Raw genomic sequence first — 13,009 nt, forward strand, 5'->3', positions numbered from 1 at the left:
AAATCTCTGGATAAACTAAACACAGTTTGTGATTTCAGTAATTAGTGGTACCTCTTTACAATTACAGTCGGTTTAATTTGTAACATGAGTTAATGCATCCGGTATCGTCAACTAACAATGAACGTTTGTTACAGCATTTATTAGGAGTAAAACAATAAATATTAAAATTTAATTGCATATTTTAACCCTTTCGAGTCGATTAACGCATATATGCGTTTTGAGTCATTTTCACCTGATAACCCCGAAAAGAACTTAAATTTCACTCTCAGTTTTAATCGTACAGATAAGAGCAATACATCAATCGAATCTGTAAAGGGTCTAGTTTTTTTTGGATACAGACATAATAACAAAAAACCTTTGTGCACTTATAAAATAAAGATAACAAACAAGGTGCGCTGTCTACAGTCTTTGTCTCCGCTGATCGTCATGTACAAACATTTCATTAAAATGAACTGTAACTCCGTGAATACTCAACGAAGAGACATGAGAGAGATATCTATAGAAAGCCTGGAATGTCTACTTTTAAACTAAACAAGTGCTGCCGAAAACAAATATTCTGAGATAAAGTAATCCATATGAAAACAACGCGATGTCTATTTTTCATATCTCCGCTCATTATATTTAATGTGACCACGCCCCCGCGCTGAACACGCTATTCAGATTCAAACTGAAGCGCGCGGCTTGAATACATGCACACAGAAGAAAAAGCAGCGAGACTATTCTTCAAGTTTTTATTTTATTTTACTGTTTGCTTCGCGATGAGAGGACTAAGACATAATTCACCCCAAAAAGATGTGATGTGGTTGAGGATTTGAGAAATGTATTTCCTCAGAAAAAAGAATGAAGCACTTTATTCAGCAGAGATCATAAACAGAGTAAGTCTCTCTTTATTTATTTGTACTAGTTTTCACATAACGTGTAAACATTTTACTAGTTAGACTTTTTCCAAATACTTTTTCCAAACTATAATTCCTGACTAAATGTATAATCAAGTGAAACATTATGAAGTTTTAATAACAATATACAATACTATACCATTCAAAAGCTTGATGTAAATAATATAAATGTGACAAATAGAGATAACTCTAACAAATGTAAAAACAATGCAGTTCTTTCGATTTATTCCCCCTAAAAAAACCTGAAAAATATTATCAGCTCTTTTCAACATTAATAATAATAATAATAATAATAATAATGATGATAATAAATGGGGTTTATTTGGTAGAAAATAAGATTGTTAAAAGGATTTCTGAAGGATTGTGTGACTAGAGAAAGGATGCCAAAAAATTTGAAAGTCAGCTTTGATTGTCCCTAATAAACTGTTTAACTGCTCCCCCAAGTGGATATTAAATTATGTTGTGGGATAATTAAATATATTCTTAATAAACTACAAACATAAAATTATATACTTTTATTTTGTTCTCTTTCTTGTAAGTCCTCACTCACAGTAGCACAGTTGAATGAGAGGCTCATTATGCAGCTCATTATGCAGGCCTTTGTCTTCTCAGGTGTAAATCACAATGATATTCATGATAGTTGACGCCTACTCGCATATGACTTTTACCAACAAAAAGTGTTTTAGAAAATTTAAATCAATATATTGTTTTCTGTGAGTGAGTAAACAAGATGATTTTCACATCATTCAGAAAGAAAAATTCTAGGCTACAAGCTCCAGTTCTCAACTTTTCCGGCAACCAATTTTATGTATGTGTTTTATTCCCTTATTCAAGTGATTTAACATTTTTAGTTTTTCACTAACCATGCATAACATTTTTTTTCTCAAAAATACAATCATGTACATGCATGGGTTTCACATATTATTATAGCCCAGTTTGTGCTGATTACAGTGATATTAGACTTTACCCATTTAGATATTTATAAGAAACTGAAAAAAGCACAAATGTCAGGGCATGACAAAACTTCTCAAGGCCCCAAAAATACCCTTAGACTCCAGAAGTATTGCTCATTGTTCATGAACCTAGTTTAACAAATTGAACATTACTGTGAAGTGTTAACCAAAAAATAAGGATGCTGATACAGAGTAGGTACTGTAGATGAGGAAGGACATTACATAGCATGGGTGAATTTAATTTTTATGGCTGTTGTACCTGATCAAGGTGGTAGACAGCAGCGGAGATGGCCTGAACTCTCTCCACGTTTTGCTCTGGGTCTGGAGGTCCCTCATTCTTCACCACAACATCTTTGTAGAGGTTCAGCTGCCACTGCACTGCTGGATCTGCTGACTGTGATGGGAATAAGCCAATGTCAACATATCAGCATCTAATCATGTATGTGAGATTGTGATTTGCTTCTCCAGACCTTCTCCTGAAGATGGAGGTTCTTCCTCAAGTAATCCTTAACCTCGTCATCTGTGTCTTTCTGTTAAACAGAGAAACAGTTTGAGGTTTGTTACAGATCTCCAATAAAGCATAATTAAAACAACAAGAAATACACTCACCAGACTGTAGCGGATCTTGGCAAGGGAAATGAGCTCCTGGTCTCCAGGAGTGCACATGTTCAGACCAATGGGCAACATCTTCTTGTGAGCTGCTAAGATGAGGGAAGTCTGGATGGAGTACAACTCTCCTCTTCTCTTTTTTCCTCTTCTCTCTTGGTCTTGACCTCCAGACTGGTTTTACAAAGCAATATATCAAACATAAGACTTATAATGCCTTTTTATTTTCATGAACACATGTCCCCAGAGGATATTTCCACGTTGGCATCACTACATAGTTAGCTCAGAGATTTTGGGTCCAATATAGCTTGCAATTACTTTAAATCACACTTACTTTTGACATCTTCGTCTTGCTGTCTCCAGTGAGGAATGCCAGGTTGTTAATTTCATTTTGCACCACAAAATTTTGCTCTTCCCTTTTAAAGTTCTATAAACAAAGAGCAGAAACCAGTTTGGGAAATCTTGAAATAATTAGCAAATTCTTACTAATATTTGTTGAAGCCCTACACAGAACTTACATGAGATTTACACCAAAGGATGAAAATCTCTGACACCATTTTGAAAAGTTCAGTTGAATCTGAATCAGGTTGCTTCAGCCATTTGGATCTAGGCAAAAATCAAATGAAATTATTAGTTAAAAGTGATCTCTGTGGATTGTACATTTAGCAGCATTTTTTAAAGCAGCAATTATACCCAAAATTTGGCAGTGGCCATCAACTCCCTCTGACGTCATAACATAAATACCTGTTGTTGTCCACATAACGGATGAGCATTGGATAGAAGGCATACAGATCCCTGCAGAGAACAGCAAACTCATCCAGAATCTGCAGTTCAGCTTCCTGAGTGTCTGTCCTGCTTTCAGACCTAAGCAGCTCCTCCTCAGCCACTATCTTCACTGTCTTCTTCTTCAGTTTCTCCAGCGTTGGCAGGAAGTGTGTTCTAAGAAGATCTGGGCTAGCCTTGCTAATGATAGGCTGGGTGTATACTAAACAGGAGAGAGTTTACAGATGTTTGAGAAGGCACTGCAATCATCCTTTAACAGAGCATGCTATTCACCGCTAGTTTAAGTTCAGTCTTACCTGCAAGTCTTTTCATCCACGGGGCATTGTCAATGCCAAGGTTGTTATTGAGAATCTTAAGGATATTGCCCAGAATTAGACTGAGATGCTCAGATGTGACAGTTGTGCTGCAATTGGAATTATCTGGGGAGCTTTCTGGGCCTTTTGCCCACCAGTAAGACAGGTAGTTACACAACATGGGCAGGATGACCTCGATGACCTGTGGCATCTCTGCGTAGCGTGCTCCGGATTCAGAAATGTCACCAATGTCCTTCATCAGGCTGTCCAGATCGGGCATCTCAGGACACATCTCCTCCACAGTGTCTGGCATGCTCAAAACTGAAAAAATATTCAATATTATGGCAACAAATTTATCAGATTATCTTTTTTTTTCTTTAGAAAAAGAAATTCCACTGTCACCAAAAGATCGATCTGCCTATTATGATCGGCTGCAAATGAACCATATTTTCATTGTATGATTTCTCACCGAAAACCAAATTAATGAAAATACCGTATTTTCCGGACCATAAGTCACACTTTTTTCATAGTTTGGCTGGTTCTGCGACTTACAGTCAGTTGCGACTTATTTATCAAAATTAATTTGACATGAACCGAGAGAAAAGAACCAATAGAAAACATTACCGTCTACAGCCACCAGAGGACGCTCTATACTGCTCTGTGCTCCTGTAGTCTACACTGAGCAGCACAGAGCGCCCTCTCGCGGCTGTAGACGGTAATGTTTTCTCTTGGTTCTTGGTTCTAAATAAATATGACTGATATATGTTTTTTTCCTCGTCATGACGTATTTTTGGACTGATGCGACTTATACTCAGGTGCAACTTATAGTCCGAAAAATACGGTAGTCTCCGTTCCTTCCAAATATACTCACTAGCTCGTTCTCTTGGTGTCTTGGTGTTGAAGACAGATTGGGGATTGTGCATATTTAGGTGGGGTTCCAGGAATGCAACAGGCATGGCTCCAACCAGAGTAGATAAACATTCGCCCAGCACTGGAAGCTGTCTGTAAAAACCAAACATAGTCATCTTAGTTTCACGAAGAAACGGATCGAAAACTAAACAAAAAGTTCCCTCAAAAATATATATATTTTTTTTACTTTTCTACATAGATGTTCTTGCCAGTGCCCAAAGAGTAGAGGCTGGTCAGGATACGGTAGCAGGACAGCTGAATGTCATCCACTGAAACATTCAAGTGCAATTATTTTCCTTACGCTAAATAGTAAATAGTAAATAGTACGCTAAAAAATATTTAAAAAACATGCAACTGGACTGCCAAATTATGAGATAATTCAAAATAACAAATTGAAAATAACTCTTGCAAAAGGCAAGCTTACACAAACTTAATTAATTTTCTATGGAAAAGTCATTAAAATCCTCTTTCCTCATTTCCATGGCAGCTCATTAATAAAAATAAATTCTGGAAAAAATTTTAATTCTGGTAGTCATTATGACTAAGCATCTCATCTAACTGAGAAATTAAATCATAATGATATATTTTAATATATATTATAATGATATAATGATATATGACATAATTTTTTTCCCATAATTATGAGTTAATATTGGCTGTGTCCAAATTCAGGGTCTACATCCTTCGGAGGACGCATTTGAAGGATGTTACGTCACAGCGCCGCGACGAAGGCTGTCCAAATTCGTAGGATCCTTCAAATGCGGCCCACAAATGCGTCCTCCTTTTCCCCGAATTCGAAGGATGGGTGTGGTGGATCCTTTCGCGTCCTACCTATCCCATAATTCTTTTCGGCAGGACGAAGCGAGCAGTAGCGGAGTGGGGGAGGAGTATTATTTTCGATGTTTTTTTAAAAACTGGCTTTTCAAAAATATATATTTTCAGTGGTTTTCTAGTTAGGCATTTTGTTTTAGCGTTAAGCATTTTTTTTACATGTGTACGTGTATATGTAAAAAAAAAAAAAAAAAAAAAAAAAAAAAACGTTTACTTTTGTAAACTAGCTTCTTCCTTACTGCCTGTGTGAATATCCCCTTACACACAGCTTATTTGTTAGTGATTGAAGCTGTTTTAACGCTTCTAAGGACGAAAGAGCAGACAGAAGTGTTTATAAAGCTCCGGGGAGAGAACGATGAGCTCTTCACCGGCGTCTTGCTTGGCGCTGTCACGGTTGCTAGGCGACAGGATATGAGCAACGGTTAAGGGAGGGAACTGAAAGAAGGGTAGGCTGTCCAAATTCACAAACACCGACTTCCGGTTTTTGCGGTCGTCGGAGGACCCATCCTCCTTCAACCGGGTAGGAAGGATCCTAAGGAGGATGCAGACCCTGAATTTGGACACAGCTATTGAGGAAAGAACGTAAAAAAAAAAAGATATTTATATAAATAAAAATGTATGTATTAGTATCCATAATAATGAGAGACTTTCTATTAATAATATTTTAAAGGATCATATGATATCGCTAAAAAATAACATTATTTATTATTTATTGCATAAACATGTCTGCATTTGTGATCGGAGAAACAACAAACAACAAGCACTACTCAAAGTTTTGAATCATCAGTGGCAAATCCTTTACATATGTAATATGTAAACGTACTTACAGACTGCGAAGACTGTGACTGAAGTTCTTAAAAAAGTCTTAAATACATGCGTTTCTCATTATGAGATGAGATCTAAGAATTGACTCATAAAACTAACATCTTAGGTCAAAGAACAGCTGACTCACAAAGCAGCTCCGCTCCAAACTGGTATTGGGTGATATGCTGAAAAAGAACCGTCAGGACGGGCATCAGGGCCGCTGAGGTGTAGCTGATGATGTGGGTAACGCCCTTCATCTGTGTGCGTGACTGACCCATCTTCCCTAGCTTTAAGTTCTCCAGAGTCTTCTCCAGGTCTTCTGCTGCATTGTCGAAGAACGTCCGGACACCAGCCTTCACCAGCTCTGAGCCAGACTTCATCACAGTCCTATGGGTCAAAACAGAATCAGTTTAAGACACCGTTGGCTGGTTAATGATTCGAGTTGCACTGAGATTTTGCTTACTACCTGAAGTCCAGTGAGCGTGACAGGATGTGCAAGCAGCTCACCATGGTGGTGGAGTCACTTCCTGAAAGAACAGACAGTCTTAAAGCTGCGGAATGAATTTCGCGGAGCAAAATGAAGCTCAGTTATAAAAAGTATTTGAATATGCTTGAAATGTCTCACCAAAGAGTGATATTCTATGTCTGACAAGGGCTGCCAGCTTATAGAATAGACTAAGAAAGAATGGTTTAAGTTAGTATGACAGTAAATGAAACAATCCTTGCATTCAAATTATGCAAAGAATATGCAAAAAAATAATTAATAAATAAATGTCAGAGACTTCAAAGCATCATGGCTCCTTTAAAATGTTAGTGCCACTTTATGAAAATGTGAAAAGCCTGTATTTCACTGAATTCAGTATATACACTGATGGAATCAGAATTCTGACATCGCCGAATAAATATGGGAATCTTTATACCAGATTTATACTATTATTTTTTTGAAAGTTAACTAGTTACCTATTATTCTACTTTTTCAGGATGCACTTATATCATATGCATTTATATGATATGGATTTATATGGTCTTATAACTGATTTTGGCTTTATTGTAATAGCAGCACCTGGTGATCATCTCTTTCTCTTTGTTGGATGCATAGCCGCTGCTGCTCAGGCTGATGTTGGGGGATGACAGGAAGTACAAGCAGTGGTTTTTGAAGTACTGATCTATGAGGGGCAGCAGAACCTACATTGAAAGCGATCAAGAGAAAAACTTTGTAAAAACTGGGCTTTAACTTCGGAAATATTACGTGTCTAGACTGTTCTATATATGGTAAGAGAGTGTTTGCTCGAGAACTGAATGCTACCTTAGCAAAAAACTTGATCTCTTGATCATGGGGAGATTTTTCTGTCTTCCCACTGGTAGCTATAGCCTCTAAGTCATGCAGAGAAAACAACTGATGAGCTTGATATGTTCAGATTTTTCTATCAGTACATCAATATGTTACATTCATCATTTTTCTCACCAAGATGAGCAATAAACTCCTGTGCAGAATCGACATAATTCAAGAGCCTCTTGAGAAACTTAAAGGCGATCCTCTTTTCCATAGAAGAGGAATCCTGCTCCATGTCCTTCAGACCTCTGCATATGCACAGAAAAAAACAAAACATTCATTATAAACCGTACAGACCGTGAACATTTGAATGGTACTGTTTTTTTCTGAGTATATAAGACAGAATTTGAGAGTACACTGACCTGCTGATGGCGTATCCATTGACCTGCAGGAATTTAAAGAGTTCCTGGGCCTTCTCTCGATCTCTGTACTTCTCCTTTGCCATCAGCGTGTCGTATGGTACCAGCAACGGATGACTTCCTCCTCCTTTCAGTGACAACACACAATGAGTCAATGCATCTGGGATATCTTAGACAGGATTGAACCAAACAGACAGTTTCCAGGAGAAAAGCTTCACCTTTACTGTCAAGTTCCTTTTTCTTCTTCTTTGCCCAAATGTTGTGGTAATTTTCTGCAACTGTTTCAACCATCGCCTGTTGAAATGATTTAATTGAAAATAAAGATTTAATACACAGTATATGAAATATGCATTGTTCACAACAATTCGATTTGTACTTGCCTGTAGTTCTCTTGATAGAATAACATTTTCCAAATCTTGTGGGGCTGGAATAAACTCACCCTTTAAGTGAAAAACAGACAATGTGCTAAATGCACTATGACAGACACTACAAAGAAATAAACACCTTCCTCCTGATTAATATTACCTGTGAGGACTCTGATATCTTGCGCTGTTTCTCGGTTTCCCTTTGCTTGAACATGGCCTCTCCTTCTTTGGTCCTCTCAATATTCCATCCCATTGCTAACATGCTCTTTAGAGTCTCTTTCACAGGACAGCGGTAACTCTCCCTTTCCTATGCACAGCGATGGATTTAAATAGATTAAAATTCATCCTTTGAAAACTGCATTGGTGTTAGAGACAAAAGTCAATAAGGAAGAACGTGATTTGGGTTTGATGGATTTGATACCTTTTCACTCAGTGCTTTGTACGGTTTCAGCAGTGGATGAGTCTTAGCTTTGTCATCTACTCTATCTCCCACAGTCCAGCCAAGAGTGATCTATCGCCATACAAGATAAAACAAGCAGTCATGCTTCATCTAATTCAACAGAAGTAGACATCGAGTGGCAGAATAATATGTGCAAGATTAATGGGATGAGTTTTAACCATGTCCAACCTTCTCAGAGGACCATTTCTCATGGGAATGCTCAGCAAACTTGCTTGCAATGTAATCTAGCTTTTCGGGCAGCGAGATGCTGTAAGACAAACAGTATAGCATGGAGTCCAGATCAGATGGAAGGATTTCTACATGTGGTTTCAGTGTTTCAGTGGTACTTACTTAGCAGTGTTAATTGGCTGGGGGTCAAAGTTGCCTTGCGCATCCACAGAGGCCTGCTTAACTAATGTGGAACCTGGACTGGAGTCGACGTAGTCAGGTGGTATGGCACCAGCTATGGCACTAAGACATGGCATGGCCATTTTGAAAAGCTCTGCATCATATTTCTGCAAAATAGACAATGTATTGAATGACTTAATGAAGTACGATTTAAAAAAATACTGCGTACAGTGAGACCTGATGCAATGACCACAAATGTGTACTCTACCCTGACCGACAATTAAACAATACATCAGACACATTCAATTCATTATTGTGTCACAATCATCAAACGTAATGATATAGTTTTTGAATTATCTTAATTTTTTGTTTTGGTTTTTACAGCAGATATTGATATTTGTGATCAATTGAGTTAAAGGGCTAATTTACCCAAACATTTCATCTCTGTGTCATTATAAATGACAAAAGCAGATATTTTGAAGACTGTCAATGCAACAGTTTGGAATGGACAAAAAATAAATACAGATTTGCAATGACATGAGAGTAAGCAATTAAAAAAAAAAAGCAGTTAATAAAAAGCAATTATTTTGAATACATTGATTGCTTAACTGACATCCCAAATTTATACTGAAGTATGTTTTGTACCTTTTGAGAAAGAGCATCGAAAAGTCCCCAGAAGAGTTTCTTGGTGAGGTGGAGTTCCTCCTCTGTTGCCATGCCATAGCTGCCCAGGCCTGTCGGCAGACAGTAGTACTTCCAGTTCTGTTCATAGTGATTGGTCAAAAGCTGGAGGGGTAAACAGATTAAGATGTGGATTGAGCTGTCAACATTCAGGATACTTTAAATCATACTCTTCAGACAGATTGTGTTAAAACATCCCTCATTATCTAGAATAAAGATTGATTTTATACTTGGATTTTCTTGGTTCACATGTCTGAAATATTATTTAAAGGTGTCAGTTCTGCCAAGTCCTCTTCTGATAACCCTGCCCTATAGTAGGGTGATTATGACGGGGTGAGACAGCTGCCAGCAGAGAGACAAGGTGCTGAAACTGTGAGGAGAGTACAAACTGCTCACACCTGCCTATCAAAGGATCATGAGGAAAGGATTTGTGATGGCTCATGGTGACAGTTGCATCAGGTAATGTGCAATCCAGATGCTCTGTGAGTGTGTACAGTGTGTAAAGCTGTCAAAACACAGAAGTTATAACTACAAACCGAGTGACCTCACTGTAATGAAACATACTTTTCAACAAGGATGATGTGTGTCCTGTTATTGCTGTGCGTTTGCACAAGCTGTCTGTGTTGTTTTAGCACCTGCTCCATGAAAATAATTTAGCAAATTAGGTAGGTAACGGTGCAAACGCACTCACAAAATATATCCTAAACATAAATCACATGGAATATATCTTGTGTGGTTTTTTTTTTTATGACATTAAAAGCACCACAGTAAAAGCACAACTGTTTAGTTAATTTGTCTCTAATGTTCTTATTAAAATAAATAATGTAACCAACGGGTAATATGGAGGAAATGTAGACTACCATTAAGGGTAAGTATGTTTTTGGTTTTTGAAATAAATTATTTATTTTATTTAGCAAGGATGCATTAAATTGAGCAAAAGTGACTATTTATACTTCCAAATAAATTCTGCTCTTTTGAACTTTCTATTAATCAAAGAATCCTGAAAAAAAAATTATCAGGGTTGCCACAAAAATATTATGCAGCACAACTCGATAACCATAATAAATGGTTCTTGAGAATTAAATAAAGAAATTAGAAATATTTCTGGGGGGGGGGGGGGGGGGGGTTCACTGTGAAACTGAAGACTTTGCTATCACAGGAAGAAATGACATTCAAAACAGTTATTTCAAATCCTAATAATATTTCACAATCATAGCGTCTTTACTGTATACTGATCAAATAAATGCAGTCTTGGTGAACATAAAAAACTTTTAAAAATCTTACCAACCCAAACTTTTGAATAGTGGTGAACTTACATTTACTGTTCACAAACTCACCTTAATGGGCATCTTGCAGTACTCTGTAAGCTGGGGAACATCAAATACAAGACGACGCAACAGCTGCTGTAGCATTGATGGCCGCAGATGCCTGGAGGAAGTATAAATAACATCAGATGATACCTAACCTACATTCCAGCAATTTCTAATCAATTTCAAGTGGTATTTACATGCAGATGGCCAGTAGACATTCATCAATAGCATCTCTCTGGGCCTTGGTGAGTGATCGGCCCTTTGAGAGGCGATAGATAGTGTGCAGCGTGGTGTCAACGAGCATTGCATAGTGCTCAGTGTGAGCGAATAGATGAGCACAGCGGGTCAACAGAGGGAGCACTGCGGATCCAATGTAGCGGTTCATGGCCAGCGCTGTCTCTGTGGATCTGAGCACCTCCTGATGGATGCAGATTAACATGAAAAACAAATCATCATGGAAATAAGTTGAATGCATACATTTTTATAATGATTAAATTAAAACAAATTAAAAAAGAGAAAACTTTAATAATACAAAATCACGAAATACATTCTTAATTTTATAGCTAAATTAAATCCTTTCGATATTCATTCAGTGTCTACTTTTTGCCTTTACTGAATCACTGTATTAAATGGTTGGCATTACATGAACATTCTGGGCTTTTTCACACAAAGCATGATAAATTTATGTCTGTGACTTTTCTCTTTTTTGCTTTGCAAAGCACACTTACTGAGTCCAGGGAGGCTGAGGCTCGCAGATCTGGCAGGAAGCCCACCTCCAGCAGGTGCATCAAGAAGCTTTGGTCGTCAATACCATAGACACGGTCCAGGAAAAGCACCATGGGTGCCTTGTGCTCCGGACAGAAACTGGCATTCATATCTGGCTCTGTCACAGTGCCATCTAACCAAACACAAGAGTTAAACAAAATGACATTAGGGTTATAATGACTGCGGAATGAGGAGCACAGATAATGAAACACGTCGGGATGAAGATGACATTGACAGAGTAACAGCATCAATCAATCTTAGGCACAGAAAGGCTTTCAGAGATTATGTCTTCAGACTCTTTCAAAGGCACCTAGTAACATGTACAAACCTTTATTGACGACCGGCATTTTGAGTGGAATACTGATAATTCCAACCAAATCATTAGTGGGAACTAAGGAACGGAGGATGGCCCGGATACGCAGTGCTTCACCTTTGCCTTTGTTTATAAGCTGTAAAACAGCATTGGTATAATATTAAAGTGAAGCCATGTACAGTGCAACAGCATTATACTGAAGGAAATTTAACGTTTTGCCCCTAGCTTTGTAGATCAATAAAATGTGGCAGAAATGAGCACTCACATGCATCTCAGGTGCACAGCGACCCAGAAGATCAATAAGGGCTGAGTAGAAGGACATAATAGAGTTGCCCATGTGGGCGACCTCCTCCTCCTCTTCATCCTCTCCGATGCTGTCAAAACAAAGAGTGAACATTCTTATTTTAAGTCATGCTCGCTCAATCCTGAGTCAAAGCGTGGGGTGGTAGGACATCTCAAACTACAACTCAACTTTCCAACTCAACACCTAACATAAAACGGAGCATTTGAGGGAAGAATTCAGTAGTCTTACGTGGGTGCAGCCCCCTCGGGTAAATTTGGCAGATCTAAAGTAGGATCTTCTGAGATTTTGATGGCTTCCTTCATGGCAGCGAGTAAACCTTGCCCTCCCTCTCCTCTGAGAGCAGGTCCAAAGCACTCCGGACGCCTGATCAAAAGCTTCACCACTACATTAGCGTTCTCTTCAACACTTTCACCTACACAATAATAATAAAAAAAACAACCTGAATTATTATGAATTAATTGTTTTCCATTAACCAAGACACAAAACAATGAAAACTCATATTTGTGGTAAAGTGGACTAACCATTAACAAAGACAGCAAACCGTAGGAAGGACAGATAGCGTTCTCCTTCTATTGGGTTCCAGCCGATATCTGGGTATCCCCTAGCAATGAGCATTGGGCAGTTCTGTAAGCCGCAGCCTGCCAGATATGTCACCACCTGAAAACACACATGGACAGGGTCCAAAATTAATGGCACTAAAGTTTGGCTTAAATTTAT

At 38.1% G+C, this 13,009-nt stretch overlaps 1 protein-coding gene across 3 annotated transcripts in view; it reads right to left on the reverse strand.

The window, feature by feature from the left end:
• LOC127938466 (ryanodine receptor 3-like) overlaps positions 1-13,009 on the reverse strand; it is a 79,827-nt gene that overhangs the window by 16,770 nt on the left and 50,048 nt on the right. For all 3 annotated transcript variants that reach the window (XM_052535098.1, XM_052535097.1, XM_052535096.1), the window contains 30 exons: positions 12,814-12,949; positions 12,521-12,704; positions 12,254-12,362; positions 12,004-12,124; positions 11,639-11,808; positions 11,108-11,328; positions 10,938-11,028; positions 9,565-9,705; positions 8,923-9,086; positions 8,761-8,839; positions 8,554-8,643; positions 8,293-8,439; positions 8,148-8,207; positions 7,986-8,061; positions 7,771-7,894; positions 7,541-7,656; positions 7,382-7,449; positions 7,139-7,260; positions 6,701-6,750; positions 6,542-6,602; positions 6,224-6,462; positions 4,628-4,709; positions 4,403-4,533; positions 3,535-3,852; positions 3,200-3,440; positions 2,974-3,061; positions 2,790-2,882; positions 2,459-2,629; positions 2,320-2,379; positions 2,109-2,243 (listed from right to left, as the gene is read on the reverse strand). In XM_052535098.1, coding sequence (XP_052391058.1) covers positions 2,109-2,243; positions 2,320-2,379; positions 2,459-2,629; positions 2,790-2,882; positions 2,974-3,061; positions 3,200-3,440; positions 3,535-3,852; positions 4,403-4,533; positions 4,628-4,709; positions 6,224-6,462; positions 6,542-6,602; positions 6,701-6,750; positions 7,139-7,260; positions 7,382-7,449; positions 7,541-7,656; positions 7,771-7,894; positions 7,986-8,061; positions 8,148-8,207; positions 8,293-8,439; positions 8,554-8,643; positions 8,761-8,839; positions 8,923-9,086; positions 9,565-9,705; positions 10,938-11,028; positions 11,108-11,328; positions 11,639-11,808; positions 12,004-12,124; positions 12,254-12,362; positions 12,521-12,704; positions 12,814-12,949 — 3,888 coding nt within the window. The remainder of the gene's footprint in view (positions 1-2,108; positions 2,244-2,319; positions 2,380-2,458; positions 2,630-2,789; positions 2,883-2,973; positions 3,062-3,199; positions 3,441-3,534; positions 3,853-4,402; positions 4,534-4,627; positions 4,710-6,223; positions 6,463-6,541; positions 6,603-6,700; positions 6,751-7,138; positions 7,261-7,381; positions 7,450-7,540; positions 7,657-7,770; positions 7,895-7,985; positions 8,062-8,147; positions 8,208-8,292; positions 8,440-8,553; positions 8,644-8,760; positions 8,840-8,922; positions 9,087-9,564; positions 9,706-10,937; positions 11,029-11,107; positions 11,329-11,638; positions 11,809-12,003; positions 12,125-12,253; positions 12,363-12,520; positions 12,705-12,813; positions 12,950-13,009) is intronic.

This window comes from Carassius gibelio, chromosome A20 (assembly GCF_023724105.1).
Source record: "Carassius gibelio isolate Cgi1373 ecotype wild population from Czech Republic chromosome A20, carGib1.2-hapl.c, whole genome shotgun sequence".
NCBI lineage: Eukaryota > Metazoa > Chordata > Actinopteri > Cypriniformes > Cyprinidae > Carassius > Carassius gibelio.